Source organism: Gopherus evgoodei, chromosome 22, assembly GCF_007399415.2.
Source record: "Gopherus evgoodei ecotype Sinaloan lineage chromosome 22, rGopEvg1_v1.p, whole genome shotgun sequence".
NCBI lineage: Eukaryota > Metazoa > Chordata > Testudines > Testudinidae > Gopherus > Gopherus evgoodei.
This window is the reverse complement of record NC_044343.1, coordinates 14,982,694-14,998,443: the sequence shown is the minus strand read 5'-3', so window position 1 is coordinate 14,998,443 and position 15,750 is coordinate 14,982,694. Positions and strand designations below refer to the sequence as shown.

Here is a 15,750-nt window from a genome sequence, read left to right as displayed (position 1 = left end):
ATGTAACTATAATTTGCTTAGGCTCTTGTCAGGCACGTGATTTGTTACCACATGACATTTTGATTAGGAAACGAGTGATACAAATTCGACATGGCACACATTAAATGGATTTAAAACAGGCTAACAGAAGGTTCTCAAAATGTAATTGTTAACACGAAATCATCCCTGAGCCTCTGGGTTTCTAATGGGGCCCTCAGGGATCCATTCTGGGTCCTACACTATTTAACATTTTTACCAGTGACCTGGAAGAGAACATAAAATTACCACTGATGAAGTTTGCAGATGACACAAGGATTGTGGGAGTGGTCAATACTGAAGAGGACAGGTCTCTGATACAAAGAGATATGGGTCTCTTGGTAAGCTGGGTGCAAGCAAACGATACATGTTTTAATACAGCCAAACATAAAGTTGTACATCGAGGAAAGGAGAATGTAAGCCATACTTACGGAATGGGGGCTCCGTCTGGGGAAGAAGAGACTTTGAAAAGACTTGAGGGTCATGGTGGATATTCAGCTAAACATGAGGTCGCCATGAAACACAGTGGCCAAAAGTGCTAATGCAATCCTGAGATGTATAAACAGGGAAATCTCAAGTAGGAGTAGGGAGGTTATGTTAACTCTGGTTTTGGCACTAGTGTGACCCCTGCTGCAATACCGTGTCCAATTCTGGTTTCCATGATTCAAGAAGAATGTTAATAAATTGGAGGGGGTTCAAAGAGCCACAAGAATGATTAAAGGATTCAGAAACATGCCTTATAGTGACAGACTCAAACAGCTCCATCTATGAGGTTTAACAAAGAGAAGGTTGCAGTTGATCACAGTCTATAAACACCTTCCTGCTGAGCAGAAATCTGATAATAAGGGCTCTTCATTCTAGCAGACAAAGGTGTAACGAGGTCCAAGCTGGAGCTAGACAAATTCAGACTTGAAATAAGGTGTAAATATTCAGCAATGAGGGTAATTAACCAAGGGCGGTGGTGGATGCTCCTTCAGTGGCAAGTTTTAAATCAAGTTTGGATGTTTTTCTAAAAGATCTGCTCTAATTTAAACAGGAATTAATTCAGGGCAGGTCTGTGGCCTGTGCAAGGCAGGCGGTCAGGCTAGATGATCACAGTGCTCCCTTCTGGCCTTATAATGTCTGTATCTACGAATTATACAGCCTCAGGCTGTTCCTCCACGTAAGGACATACTGCAGGTGAGGCCAGCCTGTCACATGCGGCTCTTCAGAAGTTAATATGCGGCTCCTTGTATAGGCTCCAACTCTGGGACCGGACCTACAGGCGCCAACTTTCCTGTGTGCCGGGGGGTGCTCACTGCTCAACTCCTGGCTCTTCCCTCCCCCTCCCCTAAGCCTGCCGTGCCCTCGCTCCTCCCCCTCCACCTCAGAGCCTCCTGCACACTACGAAACAGCTGATCAAGTGGTGTGGAGAGGGAGGAAGAGGTGCTGATCGGCGGGGCAGCCAGTGGGCGGGAGGCGCTGGGGGGGGAGCTGATGGAGGGCTGCTGACATATTACTGTGGCTCTTTGGTAATGTATATTAGTAAATTCTGGCTCCTTCTTAGGCTCAGGTTGGCCACCTCTGTCATACTGAGATGTTGTAACATCTTAGATACATGCTTGTCTTTGTGTTTTCCATTCTTTCGTTGTCCCCATCTCCCACTGCTATTGACTTCGGCTGGATCCTGTGGAAGCATCCTCTGTGCTGCCCAAGTTCAAGGTCTGCAGCTGTGACTTGGGCAAGTTTCCTGCATGCTTTCCCTTCTCTCTGATGCACCAGTCTGGTCCCACGTTAACACCTCAGCAGCTCTTGCTCAGAGGACTACTTGTCAGGGTTGTCTTAGCAACGTGTTCTCAGGATTGCTCATCTGACAGTGCCTAGTGTGCAGATGGGAAGTGGCTTGGTGTCTCATGTTTTCTGTCTGAGGTTTGCTTGGGAAGCTTGGGTTGTTCCATGTAGGCGTGAGAAGTGAGTTGTCTAGCTAGGATTTAGTGAGGTATAACAGTGACACAACACTCTGGATAGGCCTCAGTAAAGTACCTTCCATATGTGCATGCTCCAGGGGTCTTGCTTTGTTCGCTTCATGAAAATGAATAAAGCTTCAATTGGAATCAGAAAACAAACAAATCCACAACCAAGGGGAAATGGCTGCTTTGGTGGATGCTGAAGGGCTGAGGACACCAAGCTGAGTGCCTCAGGGACTCTCGAAGATTCTCTGGGGATTCCCTTACCTCCAGAAATGCTCCACCATGCCCCATCCCAGTCCCATCCTCTAGGTTCCATCATGCAGCATCACCCACTGAATCTTATTGCCCTCCCCCGCCCCCACCCTTGTCGATTGCATCAACACGGCTAGCGAAGGCTCTCCTAGCAGAAAGATATGCAGAGAGAGAAGGAAGGGATCTAAGACTGACAGGCAATGTAAGGGAGGTCAGTTCTGCTCATAGGTACCCAATAACTGGGTAACAGACCACAGCAGTGAAATCAGGGAACCAGCGAACATTTATAGAGAGAAACAAGCCTCAGAGCCCAAGTCTGATCTCTCCAGTAAGGGTGTGAGTCAACAGGAATTCCAGTGCAGTCACACTGACGCAAGTGAGATTGTGTCCAGCACTGCTGAGCTACGGACACAAGAGCCCTCTGTGCTGAAGAGAGCAGGCAGGGAGTTTTTCAGTGAGACACTGCTGTGTCAGACAGTGCTGGTTAATTGAAACCAAAACTTTTCCCGGGAATGTATTGGTTTCAACAAAACTTTTGTTGGGAAAGTTTCTCAGGTCTAAGAGATGGAATTTCTGGTCAAACCCAGAAAGAGGGAGTGACTGCCACTCCAGAATAGCCAGTAGCCCAGGATACTCATCTGGGATGAGGGAACCCCAGGTTTAAGTCTCTTCTCTGCTTGAATCAGAGCAGGGACTTGAGTCTGTGTCTCATCCCTCATGAGTGACCTAATTACATGGTTCTTCTTGCATGGTTTGTCTCTCTCTCTCTCTTGTGGTTTTCACTAAAAGTTTTGAAAGGTCTCGTTTTTGTTCTGATGCAGAACAAATGACAAAATCTCACAATTGTTTGTGAAACAGAATTCTTGTTTTCTGGCCAGCTCTAGTGCAGAACATACAGTACCTCTGTTGTGTAGCATAGTAAATCTATCTACTGGGGAAGGGTTGAGAGCTCATCTCAGTAACATAAGGCTGTTAAATCTATCTTAGATAGTTATATGGCCCCCATTGAAGTATCAGAGTGTCTCACTGTCATTAATGTATTTACTTATCCCGTAACCCCTGTGAGGCAGGCAGTGCTCTCTCCCCATTTTACAGAGGGCAATGTGAGGCACAGAGAGACTCAATGAATTGCCAAGATAGCACCCAAAGTTTGTGGCATAGCAGGGAATTCAACCCAGGACTCACATGTCCCAAACAAGTGCCCAGATCACTGGCTGATCTATTCTCTCTACACTACAACAGTATTCTAGCTGAAAAACAACAAACCAAGTATCAGAAAGCCAGGAACCAGAGTTAAGGTTCAATGTACATGTAAATCAATATTTGAGAGTCTGGAAATACACAGTTGCTGAGACAGCTTCAAGAGAACCACCAAGTGCCAGCTGATAACGGCCATTTTGGGCACAGACAACTTTACACCAGGTGCAAGTGGGAGGCCACAACTCATTTCACACCAACCATTGAACAGCCTTCGGACAGCAGTATCTTCCAGTCCCCCGTCTGAATCTGAAACCAGAGGATGGAAATGAAAAGTTCCATATACCACAACTCTGCAGCCTGAGCAGCCAGCCCTCATGCTGTTTATCCTAAGGAATGAGCAGTGTGATGCACATGCTGTTTGGCTGTCCTCCTCCACATGAGTGTAGGTACAGCTGTGTCCTATGCTAGTTACTTTATTGAAAGAGAGGTTAAAAGTTAATTGGTGTTTTATTAAAATACTGTGTGTTGATTCTCTTTAATGGGATTTATCTGTCGAGGCCAGTTTTGCCCTCTGGTTGATGGAACATAAACTGGCAGTGATATGCCATGTCAAAGGCCATTAAAATGCTCTAACATGACAGTGGAACTTTGTTGACTACTCCAGCTGCAGAGGATGGAGAATAAAATTGATTCTAAAAGTTTGTTTTCTAAATGACAGACCTAATGTTTGCGGCTCAAGATTCCACTCTTACTGCTGCCCTGGATGGAAAACGCTGCCGGGAGGAAATCAGTGCATTGTTCGTGAGTATCGACTTCCCTTTTAATGACATCACAGGGCATATCCCAGGGAACTATCTACCTTGCAGTGATGAAATACACAATCCACCCTCGCAGCAGATGAAATGAATATTCCTAATCTGCTTTAGCAGGAGTACTAAATGATGGCATGTGTAGTCTCTGCAGGATGATTATAGATGAGTGGTTATAATCTGCACCATTTAATAGAAATAAGACATGACTCTGCAGAATTGTCACTGTGGCCTTTCAATCGGACAGTCTGGATACCTGCTCTAGTACATTTGTCCCCAAAGGTGACTTCCAAGCAAGAAAAGTTAATTTAAAACTGCTTGCTTGGAAGAAGACTTTTTATAAGGGACATTAACTAGGTGCCTAGATCTAAAGCCACATTGTCACTACAAATTATCTATGGTCAGGGATTTACATCTTCCTTTGAATCATCTGGTACTAGTCACTGTCAGAGACAGGACCCTGGACTAGGGAGATCAGCTGATCTGATACAGGAAACTCTATCTTCCTATTTAGACTTTCAAGAAGCCCTAGGCAAAGAGCCTTGCAGAAGCTAGTAAGGAAACTACTCAGCAGAGCTGGTTGAAAACACTTTTTTTCTAGCAAAAATTTTAGAACAAGAAGTTTTCTTTCAAAATTTTTGCATTTTGAAAAGCTACACATTGACATACTTACAGTATTTCGTTTTTCCTTCACCTACTCTGCCATTTTGAATTATTTTTGGTTTTACACCAAAATGAAACAAAAATTTCAATTTGAAATTAAACAAAATGAACATTTTCATTTAATTTATTTCATTATTTCCCACTGAGAAATGTCATCAGAAACAACTTCTTATCATCAGAATCCCAGTTTTGATCATCTCTTTTAATTAGTCCTTGGACAAAAGACAAAGTTCTATCTTAGATCAAAAACCAGCTAAAAGACAGAAAACAAAGAGTAGGAATTAATGGTCAATTTTCTTCATGGCAAATATGTAACGGTGGGGTGCCAAAAGGGTCTGTACTAGGGCTGGTATTGTCTAAGGATATGGGGTGAACGGTAAGGTGGCAAAATGGGCTGATAACATACACTTCTTAGGCTAGCGACAGCTGAGTAAAGACAGGAATTCCACGATGTTCCAGGTGCTGTACATAGTTGGTGATTCAGTAGGGGGCAGTCTTCCCCCAGAGTGAACACTGAATTGATATTGACTAAGGAAACAGAGTAACTCTTCTGGAATAGAGCAGAGCCCTACCAGAATAACTGTGCTGGTGGCCAGTCTGGTCCCCTTCTGTGTATGTGTTATGATACAGCCTACAATTACATTATCACACACTATTTCCTACTCATGCTCTGGGGATGAATCAGGGTTGTGTAGTGAAGGAAGTTGTTGTTTGTAGGGCTCTGCCTCATTTATTGCAGAAGTTGGAAGGTGTGTGGTAAAAGAGGCAGGGGGTGCAGGAAGAGAAAGGATGGTCTCACGGTTAAGGCAGTTGAATGCTGCCCTGGAGAACTGGATTCTGTCCTGCATCTGTCACAGAGTCCTGCATGATGCTGGGCAAATCACTTCAACCAGCATTTGCTCCTCATTGTGTATTCTTCATTTTCTGGGTGCCTCATTTAGAACCTTGGGATCTGATCTGCAGAAGTGCTGAGCGCTGCAACTGAAGTCAATGGGAACTGGGCTTCGGACATATAAATGCTAGATAATGCTAAGGATGCTGAAAAATCAGGTCCAAATTGGTCTCCAAAATTAGTGGATACGTATGACCTTAATCTCTCTCTGCCTCAGTTCCCCATGTGTGAAATGGGAATAATCCCACCCCCCTTCACCTTGCAGGGATGCTGTGAAAATAAATCCATTAATGTTGCTGAAGCACTCCCTTACCATAGTGATAAGCACCCTAGAAAAGCCTGAGGAATTTAAAAATTCTCTGTTCATAGCAGGGTTTGTATATAGCAGGGGTCGGCAACCTTTCAGAAGTACTGTGATGAGTCTTCATTTATTTACTCTGATTTAAGGTTTCACGTGCCAGTAATACATTTTAACCTTTTTAGAAGGTCTCTTTCTGTGAGACTATCATATATAACTAAACTATTGTTGTATGTAAAGTAAATAAGGTTTTTAAAATGTTTAAGAAGCTTCATTTAAAATTAAATTAAAATGCAGAGCCCCCAGGACCCAGGCAGTGTGAGTGCCCCTGAAAATCAGTTTGCGTGCCGCCTTTGGCATGCGTGCTATAGGTTGCCTACCCCTGGTATATAGTCTGCAGCAAATAAGGCCTGGGGCTACATATTGACCAATGAGAATAATATAAAATATTGACTAGCTGCTCAGTGAGTGAGCACCGTCCATTCTGTGCATTGAATGAGGCAGCGGTCCTGCAGAAAACATAGCTGTGGTCATGTAATTAAAGACTGTACCATAATGCCTACACAGAGGCTTGCTCAGACAGCCTTACATATGGTATTTTTTAACTTTTAAGTGCTTGACTTTGCAACCTTAAGAATATTCTTTTAATGTAGGTTTTGCGTGTAGTTAATATGAATACTACTCACCAAAGTTAAAGTGGAAACAAAGAGCCAAGATCACTCAAGAGTTAAAAATGAAGGAATGAGCCTTCTCACCCAAGCATGAAAGTGGGATTAAAACAAACAAGAAAACCCACAATTCTCCTCATGACAGGAAATCCTGCTGATTAATTTAGCTGTCCTGTGCTTCTGAAAAAATTCTGCTGACGATACCAGGAGCAGATTTAATGCTGCTTATATCACAGGGGTTAGGGAACTCCCAGCCAAATAGTGGCCCAATGGCATGTGAGGTTCGTGACACTCAGCACTGCTGGCTGATGCCCTGCAGAGCTGTAACACATGCCATCTGGGTTCCTGATCCTTGGGAACTCTATATTGTCATTGTTTTTTCTAAAACACGCAGAGATGAGAGCTTCTTGCTGGGCTCTAATCAATCTCTGCTTACACAGGTGAAATAATACTGCCAGAATGCTATTTGACTTCCCTGGTCTGAGGTGGGGGCAGAGCAGCACTCCCACAAAGGAAAGTGGGAAGGGGGTCTGGCATGGGAAACAATGGATAGAGCTCCAGTTGACCCTAGCTAGGTTCCTGGTATAGTCTCATCGTATGTTGATAACACTCTTGACATTCCACTTGTATCTCTGGAGGATGTTAAATGGAAGCCAATGATGTTACACATTTTAAAATCAGCAGGTCCAGATAACTTCCTTCCAAGAGTTTTAAAAGAGCTGGCTGAGGAGCTCACTGGACTATTCATGCTGATTTTCAATCTGTCTTGAGCACTGGGGAAGTTCCAGAAGTCTGGGGAAAAAAGCTAATGTTGTGCTAATTTTTCAAAAGGATAAACAGAATGACAGAATGAATAATAACAGGCCTGCCTTGATCTCGGCAAGATGATGGAGCAGCTGATTTGGGACTCAATTAATAAAAAATTAAAGGAGGGTAATGTAATTAATGCCAATCAACATGGGATCATGGAAAATAGATTCTGTCAGACTAACCTGACACCTTTTTTGATGAGATTATAAATTTGGTTGATAATAATGTTGGTATAACATATATGGGCTTCTCTAAGACTTGGTATTGCACAACGGTTTGCTTAAAAAGCTAGAATGATGTCAACTTGACATAGCAGACTTTAAATGGATTATAAATTGGCTAACCGAGGTCTTGAAATGTAACTGTAAATGGGGAATTGTCACTGAGCAGGTGCATTTCCAGTGGGGTTCGGCAGGGTTCTTGGCCCTCCTCTAGTTAACATTTCTAACAGAGCCCTGCAAGCAAACATAAAATCATCACAGTTACAGTTTCAGATGACACTAAATTGGAGGGTGGGGGGTAAATACTGAAGAGGACTGATCTCAGATACAGAGCAATGTGGATCACTTGGTAGTTTGGGAAGAAGAAAACAATATATATTTGAATACAGCTCAGTGTAAATGTATCCCTCTCAGGGCAAAGAGTGGAGCCCATGCTTACGGGAGGGTGGACTCTACCCGGGGAAGCCATGACTCTGAAAAAGATTTGAGGATTGTGATGGAAAATCAGCTGAACGTGAGCTCCCAGTGCAACACTGTGGCCAAGAAAACTAATGCCATCCTGAGATGGATAAAAGGAGAATCTCCAGTCAGAGAAGAGAGGTTCCTTTACCTCTGTGTTTGGCACTGGTGTCCATAATTCAAGACAAATGCTGATAAATTGGAGAGGGTTCAGAGGAGAGCCCCGAGAATGGCTAAAGGGTTAGAAAACCAACTCAACTTAAACAACTCAATCTATTAGCTTAACAAAGGGAAGATTTCAGGGGTGATGATTGCAGTCTATAAGTATCTACAGGGAGAACAACTATTGAATAATGGGCTCTGCTGTGTAGCAGGGAAAAGTCTAACATGAGCCAAGGGCTGGAAATTGAAATTAGACAAATTCAGGTGTAAAATTTTAACAGGGAGGGTAATTAACCACTGGAACAATTTACCAAAGGATTCTCCATCGCTGACAATTTGTAAATCAAGACTAGATGTGTTTCTAAATGATCTGCTCTAGAAGGTATTCTGGGGCAGTTCTCTGCCCTGTGTGATACAAGAGTTCAAAGCAGATGATCACGATGATCCCTTCTGGCCTGGGAATTTATGATTCTATGACTCTATGATCTGACCCACAGGTCTCACAGATGAAGGAGGGTCTCAGTTACGCAGACATGCTCCACCCCCCAGGGTTCTGAAGTTTTCACTGGAAAGATAGAAATCTTGACAACACTTTTGAACTTGGTCCAAGGCAAATTGTCACCACAATAGCCTTTGACAATCACCTGAAACCAGCAGAGCTGGTGCTGTGCATCTCTTCCGTCCCAACCATCACTGGGAGGGGGGAACTATGTGAGGACAAGACTTGGGAGGTTTAGGTCCAAAGGAAACATCGTGTCCCCTCATCCCTCAGTCTGAGTGTGTCCCCAGGAAGGTTGTCAGCCCTAGGGGGCTAGTGCAACCTTTCCAGCTGCTGTTCTGCTCAGGCTGGTGTTCCCATGTGCTGCTCAGCAATGTCCAGCAGCCATGGAAGCTTTTATCTTCTTTAGAGGAATATTAATCCTCACCGTGAGCAGGTTCACGCTAGGGTTGCCAGGTGTCTGGTTTTCCACTGGAATGTCTGGTTGAAAAGGGACCCTGGCTGCTCCAGTCAGCACTGCCATTAAAAGTCCAGTTGGCAGTGCAGTGGGGCCGTGGGCTAAGGCAGGCTCCCTGCCTGCTCTGGCTCTGTGTAGCTCCCAAAAGTGGCCACCAGATCCTTGCAGCCCCTAGGTGCAGGGCGGCCAGGGAGGCTCTGCATGCTGCCCCTACCCTGAGGGCTGGCTCTGCAGCTCCCATTGGCTTGAAACCATGATCAGTGGAAGCTGTGGGGGTGGTGCCTGTGGGCGCAAGGACAGCACACGGAGTCTCCCTGGCCACCCATGAGCCATGGGGCTGCAAGGATCTGGCGGACGCTTCCTGGGAGCCATGGTAAGTGCCACCGGGACCCCGTACCCCGAACCCCTTCCCTCACCCCAACCCCGTACCCCAGCCCGGAGTCCCCTCCTCCTCCTAAACTCCCTCCTGGAGCCTGCACCCCATACTCTCCAATACCCGAACCTCCTGCCTCAGCCCTGAGCCCCCTCCCACACCCCAAGTCCCGAATTCCCAGCCCACCCGTGAGCTTGCATTCCGAGCTGGAGCTCTCACTCCCCTCCTGCACCCCAACCCCCTGCCCCATCCCTGTGAAAGTGAGTGAGGGTGGGAGGGAGCAAGCAATGGAGGGTGGGGGGATGGAGTGAGAGGGGCTGGGACCCCAGAGAAGGGGCATGGCAGGGGCAGGGCCTTGGGGAAGGGGTGGGACAGGGGCGGGTCAGGGGTGTTTGGTTTTATGCGATTAGTAAGTTGACAACGCTAGTTCATGCCGTAGCACCTATAGCCCAGCTAAGGACATTGGATGTGTTTCAAGGGATTTGGGAGGCAGGTCTCTGGCCTGTGTTGTGCAGGAGGTCAGACTAGATGCTCACAGAGCGCCTCCCTGGCCTTGGAAATTCTGAAAGCAGGCCATATGCGCATGGCACCGCATGGCAACACTGTTCACTTTCTTCTTGTCTCTCTCCAGCAATTTGCCGGAACTCTTGTGGCGATGGGTTTTGTTCACGGCCGAATATGTGCACGTGCTCTAATGGGCAGCTGTCCCCCAACTGCGGCTCTGGTGGAGGTAAGAGAATACCAGATGATTGCTAGTCCCACCCTGATGCTGACTGTCTATGTCCAAGAGCACCCAACCAGACCGGGGGGCAGCTCCGTAAGCTGTCCTCAAATAGTTTGTGTTCCTGGGAGCCAGCAGTACAGATTCTGGGTAGAGCTGTGCAAAACATGTTGAACAAAATTTTGTTCCAGTGAAAAATGCAGATTTGGCACCACCAGATCGTTTTGTGAAATTTGTGAGATTTTACCCTATTGTTTGGCTTAAAAAAAAAATAAAAAAAAATTCCCCAAAATCAAAACTTTTCATTTTTTTGAAACAAAATGTTTTGATTTTTCTATTTGAAATGACTTTTTGTTTCAGAATGTCCTTAAATTTAACATTTTTAAAATAAAAAAACTTTTAAAAATTCTTACCTCTAAACGAAACGTTTCTTTTGGGTTGAACAAAATGTTTTGTTTGACTCACAATGAATTTTTTAAAACTTTAGATTCATCAAAAATTTCTAAAAACTTTGGTTTCAGTTCAACCTGACACTATTTCCCCCTCCCTATTTTTTGGAATTACCAGTGAACCAAGAAAACCATTGTTTGTCGAGCTCCAGTTCTAAACGAAGTAGGAATTGCAAAGGCCATAAACCCCAGCCGTGCTCTCAATGAAGGGCTCCTCACTGCCTCTCTGTGCTGAAAGAAAATTAATTACTTTGTAATTTCTGCTACAGTCCAGTGAGCCACCTTGGCATAGTGAATTCCAGCAGAGCATCTCTCAGAGCCAGTTCTCACTGTGACAAAGCATTCACAACTTGGTTTGCCAGAAAGTCCATCTACTGCTGACTGTTCCTGGTGATTAAACACTTTGTTAGCCATGTTTATGTAGGAAATAAAAGTGCTGTCTATCTAAAGCAAGCGCTAAAAGGATTGGCTTAGGCCATGATTTGGGTGTCAGAAAGAAATGTCTGGCTGTTTCGGGTCGGCTCAGATGACATCTGAAGGTCATACACTGGGGAGTCAGGAATCACAAAAATGCTTCTCCTTTCCTCCTGCCTTGCTCTCTGACCTCTGTGACCAATGCGAGTGAACCCCCGGGAGCCCCAAATCATCCACACAGTGAACTAACTGCACACTCCAGGCACTTAAATGAGAACACTGAGAATTATTAAAAATAGAAAAGGCCAAAAGATATTGGCTTAGCGCTGTGGATCCCTAGGAACCTGCATGAGGAGTGGAGCCGTGGAAAAGAAGGGGACCATAAAGCCTTCTCTTTAATGCCACAGCTATTTCTTAATGCACACAGATTGCTCTCTGATTCCATGTGCAGTCCACCCCACAATGAGCCAGGAGCCAGAGAAACACTAAACTGGTCAGTGTTCCCAGCTGACCTGTACAAAGGACTAAACTGTGGAGAACTGGGCAGCTCTGACATCTGAAACAAACAGCACCAGTCAAATAGCCAGAAAGCAGGGAGCTGTCAGGGGTCAGTATATTACCATGTTCTCATGATCATCTCTGCCAGATGTGTTCAGGGCTTCTGGAAATGACTGACACAACAGCCATTCATTTACTAATGACCCTCCGCACAGCACACTCTTCCCTTCTCACAGTCTGAACAAGGGGGCTAGAGCACCCATTGTGTGGGAAACATCACTCCTCCAGGCCCCTAGGGCCAGCTTTGGGTTGCATTGCCAGGATCTTGGCATCTGCTGCAGGATGGACACCAGCACATACTGGTCTGGCTTGGCTGCTTTGTTATGTTGATCATTTGCAGTTGCTGGCTGGTTGTGGAAAACGAGCTCCCTGTGGGTTACCTCTTTCCACTCTGCAGCTCATCTCATGACATGCACACACATGAAAGGGAAGGGAATTGGATGCAACAGGAACCTGCATGAAAGCTGGTGGTTCTGTCTCCTGAGACGGCAGGGGCAGGATTACTTTGCCATCTCAATGGAATTAGATACATTTGCCAAAACTTCCACAAATACGAGCGTAGCCTCTGCAAAGTTGACTTCTCTATCCAGTGCTGCATGTGTGTCGTGTAACTCTTTATCCCAGCTTGCCTGGAAATGCCAGTTCTGCTCTCAGTTCCTCCTGTGGCACTGCCCTTGCTGTAATATGGGAGTAACTGTGGGTCAAAACTGCCTCATACTGTAAAATGCACCCTCACCCTCTTCTCGCTTTTGTCAGGCAGCCACAGCGAGAAAGGTTCCAGCCGGTTCAAATGGCATGTCTGCAGCCAGCTCTCTTTCAGCCTCCGAGTATTCCTCTTTTTCTTTGCCTTTTGGTTTTTGAGCCTTTAGGAACCATGTTTTCCAGCTTTTCTCTGCAACCATGAGGGACAACAAACGTAGTTTAAAAACAGCCGAGAGTTTCACATAATTACCTGACTTCAGGAACTGGGGCTTTAAGAAACCCCTCAAATACAATGTGACTTGCAATAACATCATGACAGTCAGCAATGATTGTGCTATGGCTCCCAGACAGACTCTCCTATATTTAAAGTAAAGTCACATTCAGAAATGAATATTGCAGAACTCAAGCTGTGTGCGCCCCGGTACTTTCACAAGTGCTCAACTGGCTGCTTAAGAGCATTGCCCCTAATGCTGATTTCCATGTCTCGATGTCTGTTACTCATGGGTCCCAAAGCCCTTTCCAAACACTCATCCGTTTGGCCTCACCACACTCTCGGATGGTGGCTACATTATTAGACCCACCTGACACGCTGGGCCAGAGAGACTCGCTCTAAGTCATACAGGGACTCAGTGGCAGAGCTGGGACTAGAACTCAGGAATCTTGGCTCCCCAGTCCTCTGCTCAAACCACTAGACATCACTGCTTCCGTGATCACTGCTGGTAGCCACTCGCTTGGTTTTCCCCAACTTTTCAAAGTAATGAGAAACCAACAATTCCTGCCAACACAAATATTGGAATGTATTTGATTTTGCAAGTGGTCCAGGCGCCTCGAAGCATGTGCTGAACGTTCAGCCAATTTCACTGCAGCTACTCGAACGTTATGTCTACCCTGCAATCAGAGGTGCACATGTAGTCATAACCACACTAGCTTTGATCTAGCTAATTCAGATAGCAAGAGCAGCGAAGTCCCAGCGGCACTGGCTGGCCACCAGGATCTTGGGCAAAGTTATACAGCTCTTGACTGCTGTTCTTAGTGGAGCTAGCTTGGTACATCACCTCCTGCAATGTAGACGTACTCCACACCACTTCCCCGTCTCCACTTCTCGCTGCGTCCAGTCCGGCTCCTGCTGAAGTTAGTGGGAGTTTTGCCACGGTTCAATGGAAGCAAAATCGTCCCCTAGAGCTAGCACTCCCCTGAATCCGCATATATATGCTTATTTCTCCTCTTTCTCTGTTTGTAGAGACACCCTGACTCAAAGCTGTGCTGTGCTGAGGCATTAGCTAGCCTCGCTTTGACACCAGGAGACAGGGCTCTCCAGAGGCCCTGGGCCAGGGCTGTCCTTAGGCATAGGCAACATAGGCAGCTGCGTAGGGCACCTGAAAATTTGGGGCACCACTGGGTCTTAGTGTCCACCCTCTTGTTTTCCTATCCCTGTTCTGACCCTTCCTGCAGGCTCCCGCAGATGGCTGCTCTAGCCTGATGAGTCTTCCTTGGGAGGGAATCTAGTAGTTAAAAGTGAAAAAACCTCCAGCCTGCCAGACCTATTAGCACAACATTGAAACTGTTAAAGAGACATTCAAGGAGTAATAAAGCCATTTAACAGGCATTTGCCAACCCCAAGGTATATACTGACAGGTTTCAGAGTGGTAGTCCTGTTAGTCTGTATCAGCAAAAACAAGGACGAGTCCTTGTGTCACCTCAAAGACTAACAAATTATTTGGGCATAAGCTTTTGTGGACTAGAACCCATTTCATCAGATGTCCACGAAAGCTTATGCCCAAATAAATTTTTATACTGTCAGTTTCTGACTTTACTGACAAAAACAGTTGTGCATTAATGTAATATTTACACAGAACATGTCAGTCTACAGGACCTTAGTTTAAAATTTGCTGTAAAAATATTTCATTAGTGAGCTGGTGAAGATTATAAAATCACATTTCTAAAAAATGCTTGCATAGAGTTTTAGATGCACAATCATCTTTAGCCTTAAATGTGTGGATCTTCACACATAGTTTTTTAAATAAATCCTTCAAAAGACCTCCCTTATCTAAAATACACATTTTAATTACTATAGTTAAAAAAAAAAAAGTGCTTCCAAGTCTTCCTGTCCTTTCTGTCCATCCCTTCACCACCTCTCCCCTCACTCCCCACTGAAGAGAGTCCTTAAAGGGACAACAGTCCTTCCCTTCCAGATAGCTGGACAAAGAGTTCCCTTTCTTTACTTCTGACTATCCGACAAACTAGTTTTAAAAGAACGCTCCAGCAAAATCAGTACTTTAGTAAGACAAAATCCTTGTTATACCTAAAATCTTTGAAAACATATTTTTTTAAAGTTGGTGAAATTTCATAACCATGTCTCTTGTTATAGAGATCACACAAAGTAAATTACTGTTCCCTTTTTCTAAAAGCAATGAACATTGTTATGAACACACTAAACCTCTCTGATTAATTTAAAAGAATGTCTTTGTTTCAGTGAGTTAAATATGTAGTAATCTGGAATGCTGGCTTAGGATTTGAGTACATTTAAAATATAAATTCAACTTAGAAATACTGATGAAGAAAATGTAAAACAGAGAAGAGCTGCATCATGTATTCCATTATATGTAATGTTGTATTCAGCAGGACAGCTGACTCACCCTTACTATGAAGTTTTTGCAAATAAATCTCTGAGAAACTTCAGGGCATATCAAAAAACCTGTGACTGACATTTTTTATTCCCAAATTTTAGTGCTTTTAATTAGGTACTCTCTTCATGTCCATTCTGCATGAGGGAGAGTGCATGGAAGTCTCTGCGGGGAACTGTGACTCTCCGCCCCCATGAGGCAGGCTGGGCATCTCATTATCCTTTGCTGTCAAGTCCCTCCTCCCCCTCCCCCTCTCCCACCAGGCTGTGAGCTTGGGCTGCCATCCGGCATAGGGACACCAGTTTAATAATACTGCCTAGGGCCCCATAAATCCTAAGGACGGCCCTGCCCTGGGCTGTTCTCCCTTCAGCCTGTCTGTCTGAAGGAACCTTCTCTGGTGCTTCAAAAGCCTGTCCAGAGACAATCGCCACCTAACGGAATTCAGTTACAGGCAGGGCTGTAAGTCTCACTGAAGGCTGGTTCCCATTGACAGGAAGAAATTATTGAGATCCTGAAAGTCCTTTTGAGCTCCTCAGCGGAACATTGCTATAGACT

The 15,750-nt window shown here is 45.0% G+C and overlaps 1 protein-coding gene across 1 annotated transcript in view; it reads left to right on the top strand.

Moving 5' to 3' along the window:
* The first annotated feature begins 3,519 nt into the window (after positions 1–3,519).
* Positions 3,520–15,750, top strand: part of FBN3 (fibrillin 3) — a 239,039-nt gene continuing 226,808 nt past the window's right edge. Inside the window, exons 1-3 of the mRNA XM_030540813.1 lie at positions 3,520–3,527; positions 4,135–4,217; positions 10,359–10,457. Coding sequence (XP_030396673.1) covers positions 3,520–3,527; positions 4,135–4,217; positions 10,359–10,457 — 190 coding nt within the window. The remainder of the gene's footprint in view (positions 3,528–4,134; positions 4,218–10,358; positions 10,458–15,750) is intronic.